The sequence below is a fragment of the Cryptomeria japonica genome, chromosome 3 (genome assembly GCF_030272615.1).
Source record: "Cryptomeria japonica chromosome 3, Sugi_1.0, whole genome shotgun sequence".
NCBI lineage: Eukaryota > Viridiplantae > Streptophyta > Pinopsida > Cupressales > Cupressaceae > Cryptomeria > Cryptomeria japonica.
Genome location: NC_081407.1, coordinates 245,647,129 through 245,660,899, shown reverse-complemented (window position 1 = coordinate 245,660,899; position 13,771 = coordinate 245,647,129). Strand labels below are relative to the sequence as shown.

The 13,771-nt window shown below is 40.7% G+C and overlaps 1 protein-coding gene across 4 annotated transcripts in view; it reads right to left on the bottom strand.

Annotated features, from left to right (window-relative positions):
* The window catches only part of LOC131074367 (uncharacterized), a 105,838-nt gene extending 93,113 nt beyond the window's left edge, over positions 1-12,725 (bottom strand). Inside the window, exons 1-2 of one of the 4 annotated variants that reach the window (XM_058010962.2) lie at positions 12,526-12,725; positions 12,078-12,204 (exon numbers count right to left, since the gene is read on the bottom strand). In XM_058010962.2, coding sequence (XP_057866945.1) covers positions 12,078-12,204; positions 12,526-12,590 — 192 coding nt within the window. In that variant the 5' untranslated portion in view covers positions 12,591-12,725. The other 3 variants (XM_059218208.1, XM_058010965.2, XM_059218209.1) reach the window with 3 other exon arrangements.
* Between the last annotated feature and the right edge of the window lie 1,046 nt (positions 12,726-13,771).

Sequence of the window (13,771 nt, the reverse complement as noted above, 5' to 3'; positions counted from 1 at the left end):
GGTATCATCAACAAACTCTTGGTGTGTTAGGGGATTAGAATCTTATGCCAATTATACTCTACCATCTATCAGAAAGTGTCACCACTTTAATTGATCTTCCCAACATCTTAGCCAAGAGGACAAAAAGGAAGGAGAGATAGGGTCTCTCTATCATGTCCCTTCAGAGATTCAAATAAGTCAATTGAGCTACCATTAACAATGATAGAGTATTTGGGATTAAAGATGTAGTTGAAGATCCATTCTTACCTAAGTTACCGGATTCTTGTCTTGATGCTGAAAATTGAAGCCAAGTGTGGCATGGGTCTCGATGCAGTCCGGGTTTGCACCTGGGCTTGTCCCAGATGCGTCCCGAGCACTCGAGTCGTTACCAGGCATACCCACACATGTGGGTGCCCAAAAATGGGGCCCACAACTTTAAAAACAAATTTTCTAAACATTTTAAAACCTAAAAAGCCCTAATTTCACCCTATAGTTGCCTCCTACTCATTACTCTCATTCTTGATCATTATACTTGCATTTTTCACATTTTTTTTTCTCCGAGCTTGTTTTGAAGGTGGTTGCATTTTTCTTTGAAGGTGAGGGCTACAAAGGTGTGAGACACACATCATACGCTTAGGAATCGTTGGAGAAGGCAGATTTAGCCATCAAAGGTGAGTGTATCCTCTTTTTTTTTAAGTTTTCAAGAATTTTTTCAAGTTTTTTAAAAAATAAATATCAATTTTAAAATAAAAAAATTAAGAAGTTTTGAATATTTTTTTACACTTTGTATGCATAATAAGGGGTTATAATGCTGAACTTTTTCCATTTTTTCAATAACATTTTCAGTTTTCCATTTTAGGTTCATTATTCATACATAATGGCTGCAAGTGGAAGCTTTGCATCTAGTTCAATTATCGGGCTCAAACTGAAGCGAACCCTTTTAAAATTGATGACGATTCGCCACTTTGGCATTATACAACAATGATCAAGCAAATGTCTGGTGGTGGGAGTTTTCTTTGGTCGTGTAACCATTGTGGCACAAAGTATACCAGCTCATACTTTTGAGTGAAAGCTCACTTTTGTGCCATCCCTGGACGTGGAATAAAAGCTTGAAAGAGGCCAAATAACAAAGGGTTGCCAAAAGCTCTAAACCTAGAATATATTAGAAAACAAGAGGAAGTCGATAGGAGAAGCAACAAACCAAAGACTGACCATCCTCTTGCCAAGGCAACCTCAAAGAGGCTTCACAAGGCCGGCTAGCTCGCATCCTTTCATGGCAATGCCACTGTTGGTCGTAAAATGGGCTTTGTACTACTTGTTAAGCTACGTTGGTTAAGTATGTTAGTGTCGTCGAGGGTAGTTGTCTGTTGCACGACGGTTCCCCACGGGTGGTAACCGCAACCCTCGACTGTGTCTTTATATATGCTCTTGTACTTGTTGTTGGACACTGATGCAGAGAATGATTATTGTACTAGACATTTTGGCATTAATAAAAGCATTGCTCTGAGTTTCTGGTTACTATTCTATCCTATGGTTATCATCTGAATGTTGATATGCAATATTAATAACACACCCCACGGGGTAAACATCTGGCGCCGTTGCCGTCTGAATCTGGTAGCCACGGAGAGTGAATGGCCTACGGAGGATAATGGACCAGCCCATTGGCAATAGCATGGAGGGGGATGATAGCCGACTGAGAGAACTTTACGAAGGGGAGAACACATTGACAGGCGACTTCGTGATCCGGTTCCAGACGGCTATAGAGACTTTCATACGAGGGGAGGCTACACAGGAAGAGGTACCCGAGGGTGTAGTCTGGGACACTCTCAGCATCAATCCGGCGGCAAATAGGTTGTTGCACCAACTCCCGCATCTCCTAGCCAAAGCAACCCTTGCCCACCAGCACCGAAGGGAGGAAACCCAGCGTGAGGAGCGACACCAATAGGTCCTCCGGGAGTATGAAGAAAACAACCGTCGCTAGGAAGAGGAGCGTAATGGCAAGCGACAACGGGAAACTTGAACCTTGAGCCTCAGGGGCAGAATAAAGAACACTCCTACATTATGTACGGGAATTAATGCCCAACTTATCAAATAAGGATAGAAATAAGAAGGCACAAAGTGAGGAGTGGGAGGCCGCACAGAGAGCCCTGATTCTGGAACAAGTAGAACGTAGATGGAGGCTGAGGCAACTTGCCGAAGGACGACCTGCCGAAGGGTTGCCCGAAGGGAACCAAGGAGGTGTCACGGAGAGTGCAAGAGCAGAAGCTGAAGGAGATTTCTACGTGTCGCCAGAACACCATAGGGTGAGAAGCTACGAAGAATTTTTGGAAGAAACGAGGCTACGAAGAAATCTGGTCAAAGAGACCCGGGATCAGTTTAGGAATTTATCCCTTACACCGCACACGGAGGACCACCGAAGGAAGCAAACAGAGGACGAGGGTGAGAACAGAGGAGAGGGCTACTGTACGACCGTAGGTGCGGAGGAGGCACAGGCACATGATAGACAAGACCCCCTCTTGGGACCCATCACACCAAGCACGCGGGTTCAAAGCACCGTACCCCCACTCGCTCAAACAGGAAACACCACCGGCGCATGGGGGAGTGGCGCGGGTGCACGACAGAAACAGCCACCTTTGGGGACACAACCCCCATCAATGGCCAATAGGCAGAAGCTGTCGAAGTTCACCGGCGACGGGAAGGAGGATCCCGTAAGGCACTGCAGAACCTGTGAAACCATATGGACGGCCAATGGTGTCACGAACCAGGACGAATGGACGACGCAATTTCTAGCAATATTACAGAGAGTTGCCATCGACTGGTACTCGGATATTGATAAAACTACAATGGCCACATGGGACACACTACGGAGAGCCTTCGAGAAGGAGTTTCGCCTGCTCCAAGATGATAATGAAATAGTGGCAGAGATATACAGTACGAAACAAGGACAAAAGGAATCAGTTTGTGCCTACGGAAGGCACCTGAAGGAGCTAATTGGGAAAATGGAGAGTCAGCTAGCCGACGGACTCAAGAAGAGATGGTTCGTAGAAGGCCTAAAACCCAATTTGAAGAAGAAAATGAAGATAGTCTCTCCTTCATCGTATGAAGATGCATATAATAGAGCGATGGATTTGGAGAGCGAGACCAAGGCATCCAAGAAGAAAAAGAAGAAGGATAGCTCGTCTGAGGATGATGACTCTTCCGAGGGAAGCAGCAGGGATGGCGAGTCCGGCAAAAAGGTGCAAGCCCTGCAGAAGGACATGCTGAGGATGATGAAAGAGCTGAAGGTTATGAAGGGAGGTCCGAGCAAGACCGACAAAGGGGAGCTTTGGTGCACGGAATGTAAGACGGGCAGCCACACGAAAGGCTCCTGCCCAAAGAAGGCCTATTGTGATATATGCCAGTTGATGGGGCATCCCACCAGGGAATGCCCCTACAACATGAAAACACGAAACCAACAAGTATTGCTTACACAGGAACAACCAACTACATCGGGCGGTACCAACAGCTCCCAGGCGAACAACAATGCAACATCGTGAGGCTACCGAGATAACCGGTGGGGAGGACAAAACAACAATAACAACAATAACGATACAAGGATCCGGATCCAATACGACTCCAAAGACCAACCGATGATACAATGCAGAGCATGCAGCCAATGGGGGCACTTTGCCCGAGACTGCCCGAAGGGAGAGGCCACACAATATTTGTGCAAATGGTGCGGACCGAGAGACCATGAAGACGCCACCTGCCCAAAGTCTGGCGTCAACTTGCTCAATATCGAGGAAACCAAAGAAGAGGAAGTGTTGGCCATAACCCGTGCCCAAGCCAGACAAGCAACATGCCCAGACCTGGAAACGGAGAAGCGAAGGGTACGGGAAGCATGGGAAGAAATTGAGAAAGAGATACGAGAGAGGGCGAAGGCGAAGGGTACAGCGGGTACTTCCAGCCGACCGGAGGCGAAGGAGGCTATACTAAATCAAATTTTAAAACTGGAGGTGCCTGTGAAGGTACACGACCTCCTCCAAACGATGCCTCAATTACGAACGGCGTTGCTAAATAATCTCTCCCAACCACGCACCAATAGCAACCACCGCACAGATGTTCCTGGGGGGTCTGCAATAGACCCCATGCTGTTGGCAGTTAACACTAGAAGGAACCTGGCCATTGTGGAGATGGGTATCCTTGGCACCATTCTACCGATACCATCGTCGATGGTGGATTGGGAGTGAATGTTCTTCCAGAAGAAACCTGGCCGAAGCTGGGGAAGCCGACACTGTGGCCATCTACATTCAATCTGCTAGGAGCAGATCAGCATGGAATCAAACCCATTGGGACACTGATGGGCCAGCAAGTTACCATCGAGGCGCAACCCTTCATCCTGGACTTCGTGGTAATCCCACTAAAGAAAAAAGGGTATGATGCGATCTTAGGGAGAGGGTGGTTGGTGGCAGCCAAGGCCACCCACAACTGGAAGAAGAACACTCTGTCTATGGAGAATGGAGGAAGGAAGTTTATCATAGACCTTGGGACGCAATTGGTTAGTGAGGAACTGGCATCATCTTCAGAATCGGAGGGTGAAGGAGAAGGCGACCTAAGGGACGAAGGACGGGGCTGCATGGAGCCCAACGACGAAGGGATTCTCAAACTAGGAGAGTGCTTCGAGGATGAGATGGGGTCATTGAACGGGCTCTTCCACTGGCAAATGGAGGATTACGAAATGTTCCAGAGCTATAGGCTCGAAGTAGAGGAACTAGAGCAAGTAACAGAGGAGGTGTACCTGTCGGAATACAGAGAATATTGGAAGGGAGACGCTCGTGTGAGTAACACCACCGCACACCAGTTCCTTGAGGAAGAACCCATCAAGTATCAAGAGGTAAAATTGAAGGAGACAAACCTCGGTGACGTAGATAATCCCAAGATCATTTGTGTCAACAACGATTGGAACCCTCTGTGGAAGGCCACAGCCTTCAAAATCTTTATTCTTCTTCTTCTTCTTATGTACGGGAAGGAGACCGTGGTCCCTGTAGAATTTATGGTTCCAGGTATTCGGATGGCCATTGAAAATAGACTTACCATCAACGGGTCCAAATTGAAACCCTACCACGAGAAGCGCGCAAGGGACCCGAGAGGTCGGAAGGACACCCGAGAGTCCAGAGGGGGACTCGAGAGGTCGAGCAGGCGACTCGAGAGGCACGGGACCAAAGTGGGAGACTCTCGGGCGAGGCAAACCGAGAAGGATGAAGGGCGATCCTAGAGGCACGGGACCTGAGCCGAAGACTCTCTGGACAATTAGATTAGGAAATTAAATTGAAAAATATATATATATATTTTTTATTTGTTTTGAAAGTGGTGGTGGGACCACCATACGGTGAGACCACCGTGCGGTGGGACACCGTACGGTGGAACCACCACGGGTGGACAACGTATGATGCACCACCGTGCGGTGGGACCCCGTGCTGAGGGACACTGTACAGTACACCACCGTCGACGAAGGTCACCGACGGTGGAATACCACCGTAGGCCTGAAGGAGCACGGCGACGACGGTGACAATTTAAAAAAAAGGGTGAAAGGAAAAATACCACGGCACGGCAGGGATAAACAGTGGTGATGGCACGAGAAATGAAAAATGCGTCGACATTCAAACAAGCATGAATTTAATTTAGAAAAAACGACGACCAGATTGAAAAATCATTCGATGGAGTCTGGAGCCAGGACGCTGAAAAAATTAGAGTGGAGAAGAAGGTTTTTGGCATCTTAAAATATCACAAAAATGATGTGCACCGTGGACTTCCGTGTGGTTCTAAAGGTTGTAAATTGGTGTTGGCGGCGGGGGCGCTGCCCCTCGACCCCGCTGGGGGCACTGCCCCCAAACCCCCAGTTTATTTTTGAGCTACATTACAATTTTTGAGTTGGGCGAAGGGCATCAGAGAAGTCACGGTAAGTGTTGGGGTTGTTCCGTACTGTGAGAAAGAAGCCTGAAGCTAAGCGTTGGCGGGGAAGCCATAAGCCGTAGAGGGAGACGGATTTAGAGGTTGCGAACAAACAGAGTTTGAGGGAAGGCATTGCAAGCACGCGAAGTCGTACGGCACCAGGGAGTTATTCAGTTGAGTTATCAGCCTTTGGGGAGTGTGATGGAGGATTTGAGGCGTCTCCTAGCCTTTGTGCCAGAGGGTTGTGGCCACTTCCAGGCATGAATGGTACGCTTTGAGGAACTCGGAGTATGTCTCGGCTGGACGTGCGGTTGCCTCGGTGGATGCACAGAGGGCTCGGGAGGAGCTGACCACCAGGTTGGAGGCAGTAGTAGCATGAGACTTAGCTCAGCGTACCCAGGAGTTGGATGCCGAGATGGCAGCGCAGGTGGCTATCGAGGACAAATTGGCTAGGGAGACAGTATCATTTGAGTAGCAGTTGGTGGAGGCTGAGATTGAAAAGTTGGTGGAGGCTGAGATTGAAAAGCGTGTTTTGCAGACAAGTTTGGTTTAGGCACAGGAGGACTGTGATGTCAAGGAAAAAAAGAACTCCTTGCGGAAGCAATAATGGTGAAATCCGCACTTGAGCATCAGATGGTAGCAGAAAAGGGTTTTCAAGCGAGGACGCAGCAGGTGTATGAGTTCCGGGCTCGACTGGCATCAGTAGTTCCTACATCTTCTTCATCGGCGGTGCAACTACCTCCTTCAAGGATGCCCCCTCAGCCCCTTCTTCTCAGTGATTTTCTTATTGTATACAGTGTACTTCATCCCCATTTTGTTGTGTTAGTCCCGGATTTTTGTCCTTGTCGTCCGGAGATGACTTTTCTTAGGGGAGGGATGATATTGGTCGTAAAATGGGCTTTGTACTACTTGTTAAGCTACATTGGTTAAGTATGTTAGTGTCGTCGAGGGTAGTTGTCCGTTGCACGACGGTTCCCCACGGCTGGTAACCGCAACCCTCGACTATGTCTTTATATATGCTCTTGTACTTGTTGTTGGACACTGATGCAGAGAATGATTATTGTACTAGACATTTTGGCATTAATGAAAGCATTGCTCTGAGTTTCTGGTTACTATTCTATCCTATGGTTATCATCTGACTGTTGATATGCAATATTAATAACACACCCCACGGGGTAAACAACCACCATCTTCTATACCTAAGGATGTTGTGGTTACACAAAAAAGAGACCCATTGGGTAGGGCCTTCAAAAATGAAAGCAGAGAGGTTGCAAATCAAAGTGTTGCTCATTGCATTTACTGAAATGGGCTCCCTTTCAACATTGTTAGATCACCTTATTTTCGAAAGATGGTGCATACCCTTTGCAATACACCTCCTGATTATGTTTGTCCCAAGTATGAAAAGATGAAAACCACCTTATTGGTGAAGGAGAAAGCTTCCGTAGAGACACAATTGAGAGTCATCAAAGATATACGGCCGGAAACAAGTGTAATGTAATGTCCCCACTTTGAAATACAAGTTAATGGTAAATAATAATAATAAAATTTAAAATTAAAATATACAAGTATAATTAAATCTAATTAAATTTTAATTAAGTTAATGAATGGTCAAAAGACATGAAATGAAAAGTTGTGACTCCCTCAAACATGAGATATAAAAGGGAGAAGAGAACGTCATTTGAGGGGTATAAATTGAAAATCAGAAGTGCAGATCTGATTGTGAAAGGTTGTGTCCCTTTCAAAGGGCAGAAATAATAAAGAGTCGCACTCTTTCAAAGGGTGGTAAGGGTGAAAGGGTGTGTCTCTTGCCAAAGGGTGTACATGATGAAGAGGTGTGACCTCTCCCCCACATTGAGTGATATAAAGGAAAGGAATCAAAAGCCTCCAGTGATATGACCAACGATCAGACCATATCAGCACTGTCATTAAATTACAGACATCAATTAGCAATGGGGAATTGGATCATTTATAATAAATTATATTGAGTTATAGAATAAGCAGATCAACAGAATCATCAACCAGCAAGTGGGGTTAAATTCTCAGTCATAGAGCAATTAAATCATCAATGAAGATGTCTATATGAAATGATCAATGGAATGAAAAGCAAGAGATCAGATCAGACATACAGATGTGCAATCAGTAATCAACAGACTGATAATCATAGACAGGAAACAGTTCAGTTAGCATCAGTGCTCATAAAGAGCAAATCAGTCATAAGATATGAAGCAGATCAGGTAATTATTCTAGATCACACATCGAAAGAGACAAGCAAGTCAATCAATCCAAACAGAATATCTGATTTCATAATTAATCAAGGTAAAGTCAGTAGACTATGACAAGTGCTTGGGCAAGATTTAGGGCAACCGCAAAAGGGGACATTACATGCATCCATCATTTCTAATGGATGGAAAGATTGCAAAAATAAGCCATTGATCAATGATATAGCATTGTCCCCTAAAGAGGTGCCATTTTTGAAAGAAGTAGATTGTGAGTAGCAAGTGAAAGATGCAAGTTTCATTGCAAATATCCTCATAGGAAGCATTGACATGGTGGGACCTCAAAATGTTGTCCAGGTCATAACGGGCAATGCTAAAAATTGTAGGGCAGCTAGGTCTATAGTGGAGTCTACATATAGTCACATTTTTTGGACACCATGTGTAGTCCACTCACTCAATTTAATCGTGCAAAAGATTGGCACACAAATTGATTGGATCAAACAAATTTACACAGAGGGCGAGGAGATTCAAATGTTTGTGACTAATCATCACATGTCACGAGCCATATTCAGAACCTCCTCCAAGTTGGAGTTGTTGAAGATAATTTAAATTTTTTTATTTTTATTTTTTAGTTTTTATTTTTTATAGTTGATATATGACGTGTATTTTTTATGCCATGTTAAATTGCCAAAACACTTTGCATCTCACACACTCGTCTTAAGACGACTTGTGAAGGTGCAAGAGGCCTTGAGTGCTATGGTCATCACCACCTTGTGGAGTGTATGGAACCAATCAAACACTTTGATCCTTCATGATGATTGGTGGGATTGTGTGGAATATGTTTGAGTTTCACCGAGCCCATCATGAGCATGATTAGGTATGTTGATACTAATCACACATGTTTGGGTGAAACTTATGATGGCATGGACTGCATGGTGGAGAAAATAAGAGCGATAATAGAGGCCAAAGAACATGACCCAATGGAAACATTTTTCAAAATTGTGCAATAAATTGTTGCTGACCGTTGGAACAAGATGGCCAATCCCTTACATCTCTTAAAATTTGCTTTGATGCCAAAGTTTTATAGCGCGGAGATGCTTGCATTGCCAAGGAGGGTGCCACCATATAGAGATGCGGAGGTTGATAGTGGCTATAGGGCTGCATTTAAAAAGATATATTCAGATGATGAAACTAGAAATATTGTCTTGAGGGAGTTTGGCCAATTCATATCTTCAAAATATCATGATACTATAGCTCTTCATGCTAGATATGGGATGGATGATGATGGGTGGTGGTATGTACATGGTCAAGGCTCCATTTTCTAGCAGCCTCTTGCAATTAAAATTCTCTCCCAAGTATGTATCTTTTTATTTTTTATTTTTTATTTTTATCGTTTTCCATTCGATGCTATCATATTAAAATATTTTTATTTTATAATATATAATTATGTTTTAACTTCTAAGTTTTTAACTATAGACTCCTTCATCCACTCATTCAAGCGCAATCATTTGGGTGCAAAAAGAACAAAGGATTTGGTCTACATACACTCCAACCTTTGTCTATTGTCACATAAAAAACTTAAATATAATGCAGGGCAAAATTAGGGTTTTTAAAACTTTTGCGGAGTCTATTATTGTTTTAGGCTTTGCACACCTTTGCTGCAATGTGAAAATATTTAGTATTTAAATCTCCTACTTCTAAACATTTTTCCCTAGACTTAGCTTTCCTATATATTTCTTCAATGATTAGTAGTTATTCATATTGTGCTAGAAGTTTTGTTTTTTGTTTTTTTGTGAAATCTTCCTAATGCATACCTTGGATCATTATTTTTTTATTTAAGATCATTTCATTTTCAAACCTTTCTTTTTCGATGAAGATGTTTTTCAAAGGTGATTTATTCCATTCTTTTAAGCAACTCTTAATGTGGCTTGGTTTCTTTGTAACCGTATATTATTATATATATAGACTACACAAATCTGTTCATGTAAACCAATAATTCAATTTTGACTCCATATATATGTGTGATATAGTAATGATCATTGGAATGTTCTTGATCCATACTTCCAAACATGTAAGTACCTATCCACTATGATGCATTCTATGGTCAATATGGTCTTATTTATGCATATTGATTTTCTTTTCTCCCTGATAAACCTGGAAAACATTTATCATTAAATTTTTCATTTTCAGCCATAATAAATTCGCTTAAACCTGTTGCTCATTTACTATTTGATTTACCGTTTACGCATACTCTCCAAAGATGCAAGTAACAATCCACTATGATGCATTTTGTGGTCGATATGGTCTTTAATGGGCATATTGATCCTCTATTCCCCTTTGTAAACCTGGAGAACTTCCTTTATCACTATATTTTTTATTGTCAACCATAATAAATAAGCTTAAACTTGTTGCGCATTTACTATTTATTTAATGCATAAGATTGAGATTACAACAACTTAAGAACAATTCCTTTGGTTAAGCTTAAAAGAATGATACCAACCTCAAGAACAACATAACACGTATATGTTGTCACCATATCTGAAGATCAACTATTGTTTCCAGTTGAGACAAATCCAACAATAAAATAAATGCAAGGATGAATTGTTATTCCTAAGAAAATCAAGGTTGATATTGCGCAAGGTGGTGCCTAATACTAGTCTTGTAAACAACTAAGCTTAAAAGAATGATACCAGCCTCAAGAACAACATAACACGTATGTGTTGTCACCATATCTGAAGATCAACTATTGTTTCCAGTTGAGGCAAACCCAACAATAAAATAAATGCAAGGATGAATTGTTATTCCTAAGAAAATCAAGGTTGATATTGCGCAAGGTGGTGCCTAATACTAGCCTTGTGAACAACAAGGCACCTCTAGTTTGTCAGTATATCTGAAAATCATGTTTTCAACTGAAAAGAAAAGGCGGAAACGAAGGACATTTGTCATAGCCTAGTTTCATATTAAAAGTACCTAGGGGTTAAAAATAAGGATCCTAATCATGTTTTTCTTGATCAACTATTAGCATTAAATGGATAGATAGTTGTGTATTGGAAAAATATTCCACAATACTGGTTTTTATACTCTCTTGAAGATAATGAAAATCATTCTTTTTTTTTTGAAACACTTATTTATACTATTTGATAGGATTCACATGCCTTCGCTGTAAGCCTTCAACTGTGATGGCAAAGGGAGTTTTCTAAAGAGATTGATGGGTTTAATTGTCAATAATAGGTAAGGGTCCCAAACACGAAAATTTTTAAGGATGGATAATTTAGAGTATAAAATAGTTAACTCTTTCAACTTCCCAAATTTACCCAAAATCACAAATCTAAGTATCCTAGGACTTGGTGACTATTAAAAAGTCCACAAAATTGATGTGGAAGGCAATTTAACTCCTCACAGAAGCACAGCATCGACAACAATAGCATTGTCACCAGCAAGTAGCCAGCCAAGTATTAATGGGGCATGAACAAGCATAAATTTTAACCTGAGGTGTCTTGGAGAACAACCCCAACGGAATTCGTATGCTTTTTATTGAACATCTTCGCTCATATTCTTATAGAATTTTGCTTATTGGAAAATTTACCATTGGAAAACATTGTTAAGAAACAGCAACTTGGCATTCAAGGACCTGTGGTATAAGGGTAATGTGGGAAGTAACAAATCCCCCTACCACAATACATTGAACCAGAACTCTTGAGGACAAGTGCCTCGGCTATGTACTACAGTATACTCAAGAATGCCCCATGTTTAGAAATACTAAGAATGTAAACCAAAATTATCCAGCAAAATATTAATGTAGTACCTTACTCTAGATTTTACCAAGAAAATAAAATTCCTAACTGACACAGTCCATTAGATTTCCCCTTTAACCAAATTCCCCACCAAATTAGTTCAAATTTTGCACAAGAATCACATGATGAAAGGAATATAGAATTTCTCGCTAAGTACCTGCAAATTCACATCCTGGGCAACTTGCAAATTCTTGTGGGTGATACAACACTTAGGTGAGCCAATTGCTGCAACATTACCCTTGGCAATACATACTGCAGAATCTACCATATTAAATAGGGCATACCTAAAACCAAAAATCAGTATCAGCCATATTCAAATAACCTAAAAATCTAATTGCATAACAAACAAATAAAAAACAGCATAGAACTTATTAAGATAACCTACTTATCTAAGTTTAGACTTTCATAACTCAGTCTACAATAAATTACAGAGAAACCCAATTGGGTGGATAGTAATGCAACTGTGATGGTGCAGCTTATGAAACCCAAGAAGATCAATATGGTCTGTATTTGTGTTTTTTCTCTGTACGACTGAAAACAGTTGAAAAATATAGAATTGAAGAAAATAAGAACAGAGCAACGAAGGTTTGTTTTTCTCCCTTTACTTGAGAGAGGAACTTCCAGAATTCAGTACTAGCACTGCCTTTGAAAACGCTTTTGAAGGACTCATGTTAATTTCGTTGATGAATTTAGCTGCGAACAAAATTCAACTCTCAAAACCATAAAATTGCAATGCATTGATCACTGTACGTTGTGAACTCGTGAATTATGAGTTCTAGGGGAGCTGGCCCAATAGTGGTGCGGGTCCCATGGTTGGAATAGGAAAAATGATAAAGTCATTAATTACTGGACCATACCCATTATCATAATATTATATAATAATTAGAACAGTGTGAGTTTGTTTAGTGGTAGAGAATTTGTGCTCTTAAAAGAAAGGTCACAAGTTCAAATCTCACAAGGGTAGGATATGTATATCTTATTGGCTTTAGCTCATTACCTTTCAATATATATATATATTTAGAATGTTTAAGGTTTATATTTTTATTATTAAAATGGATGTAATCATTATTTATTATTTATTATAAGCATTATACAAAAAGACATAAATTGGAAAGAGACATACCCCAACCCCAGCATAATAACAAGGATCTAGAATTAAAATTAAAATTAAACAATGATTACATATATTTTAATAAAAATATGAATCTTAAATTCTAAAAGAATGATTAATAAATTGTAGAATTTATTTCTTTATAAAATATGGCATGACATATGTTAATATAAAATACATATAATAGTTGTATATTAATTGTCACAAATATATTAGCATTTCTTATTTATAAAATAAATATGTAGTCTTTTCATCATAATATTTGTTTAATAAGTAGTTATTTCCACCATGAAAGTGTGTCCATTATAGCAAATTTATAAGACTCGTTAAATAAACCTTTAAAAAAAAAATTAAAAGTAAAACTAACATCAACAAATATATTCATCTAAACTTGTCAATATATCCAATCCTAACTTGATGATGATGGCTAATGAAATGATGTGACATAACTAAATATCATCAAATCAAGTGAAAATGCATAGATCACAAATGGCATGACTATGGATGACATGAATATAAATACATCTCGTTTTCTACGAACTTTTTTTTACAATCCCATATAAATGTTTTCTACAAACTATTATAATTTTTCCAATCTATCATCTATTGCAACATTATCAACCTTAAATTCATGCTCTAGTTAACATTCATCTCAATGTGCTTATATTTCCTTAATTCCATACTTATTAATGCTTGTAAATGCTATATGTATTAAATAAAATATAAAAAATTAATATTTG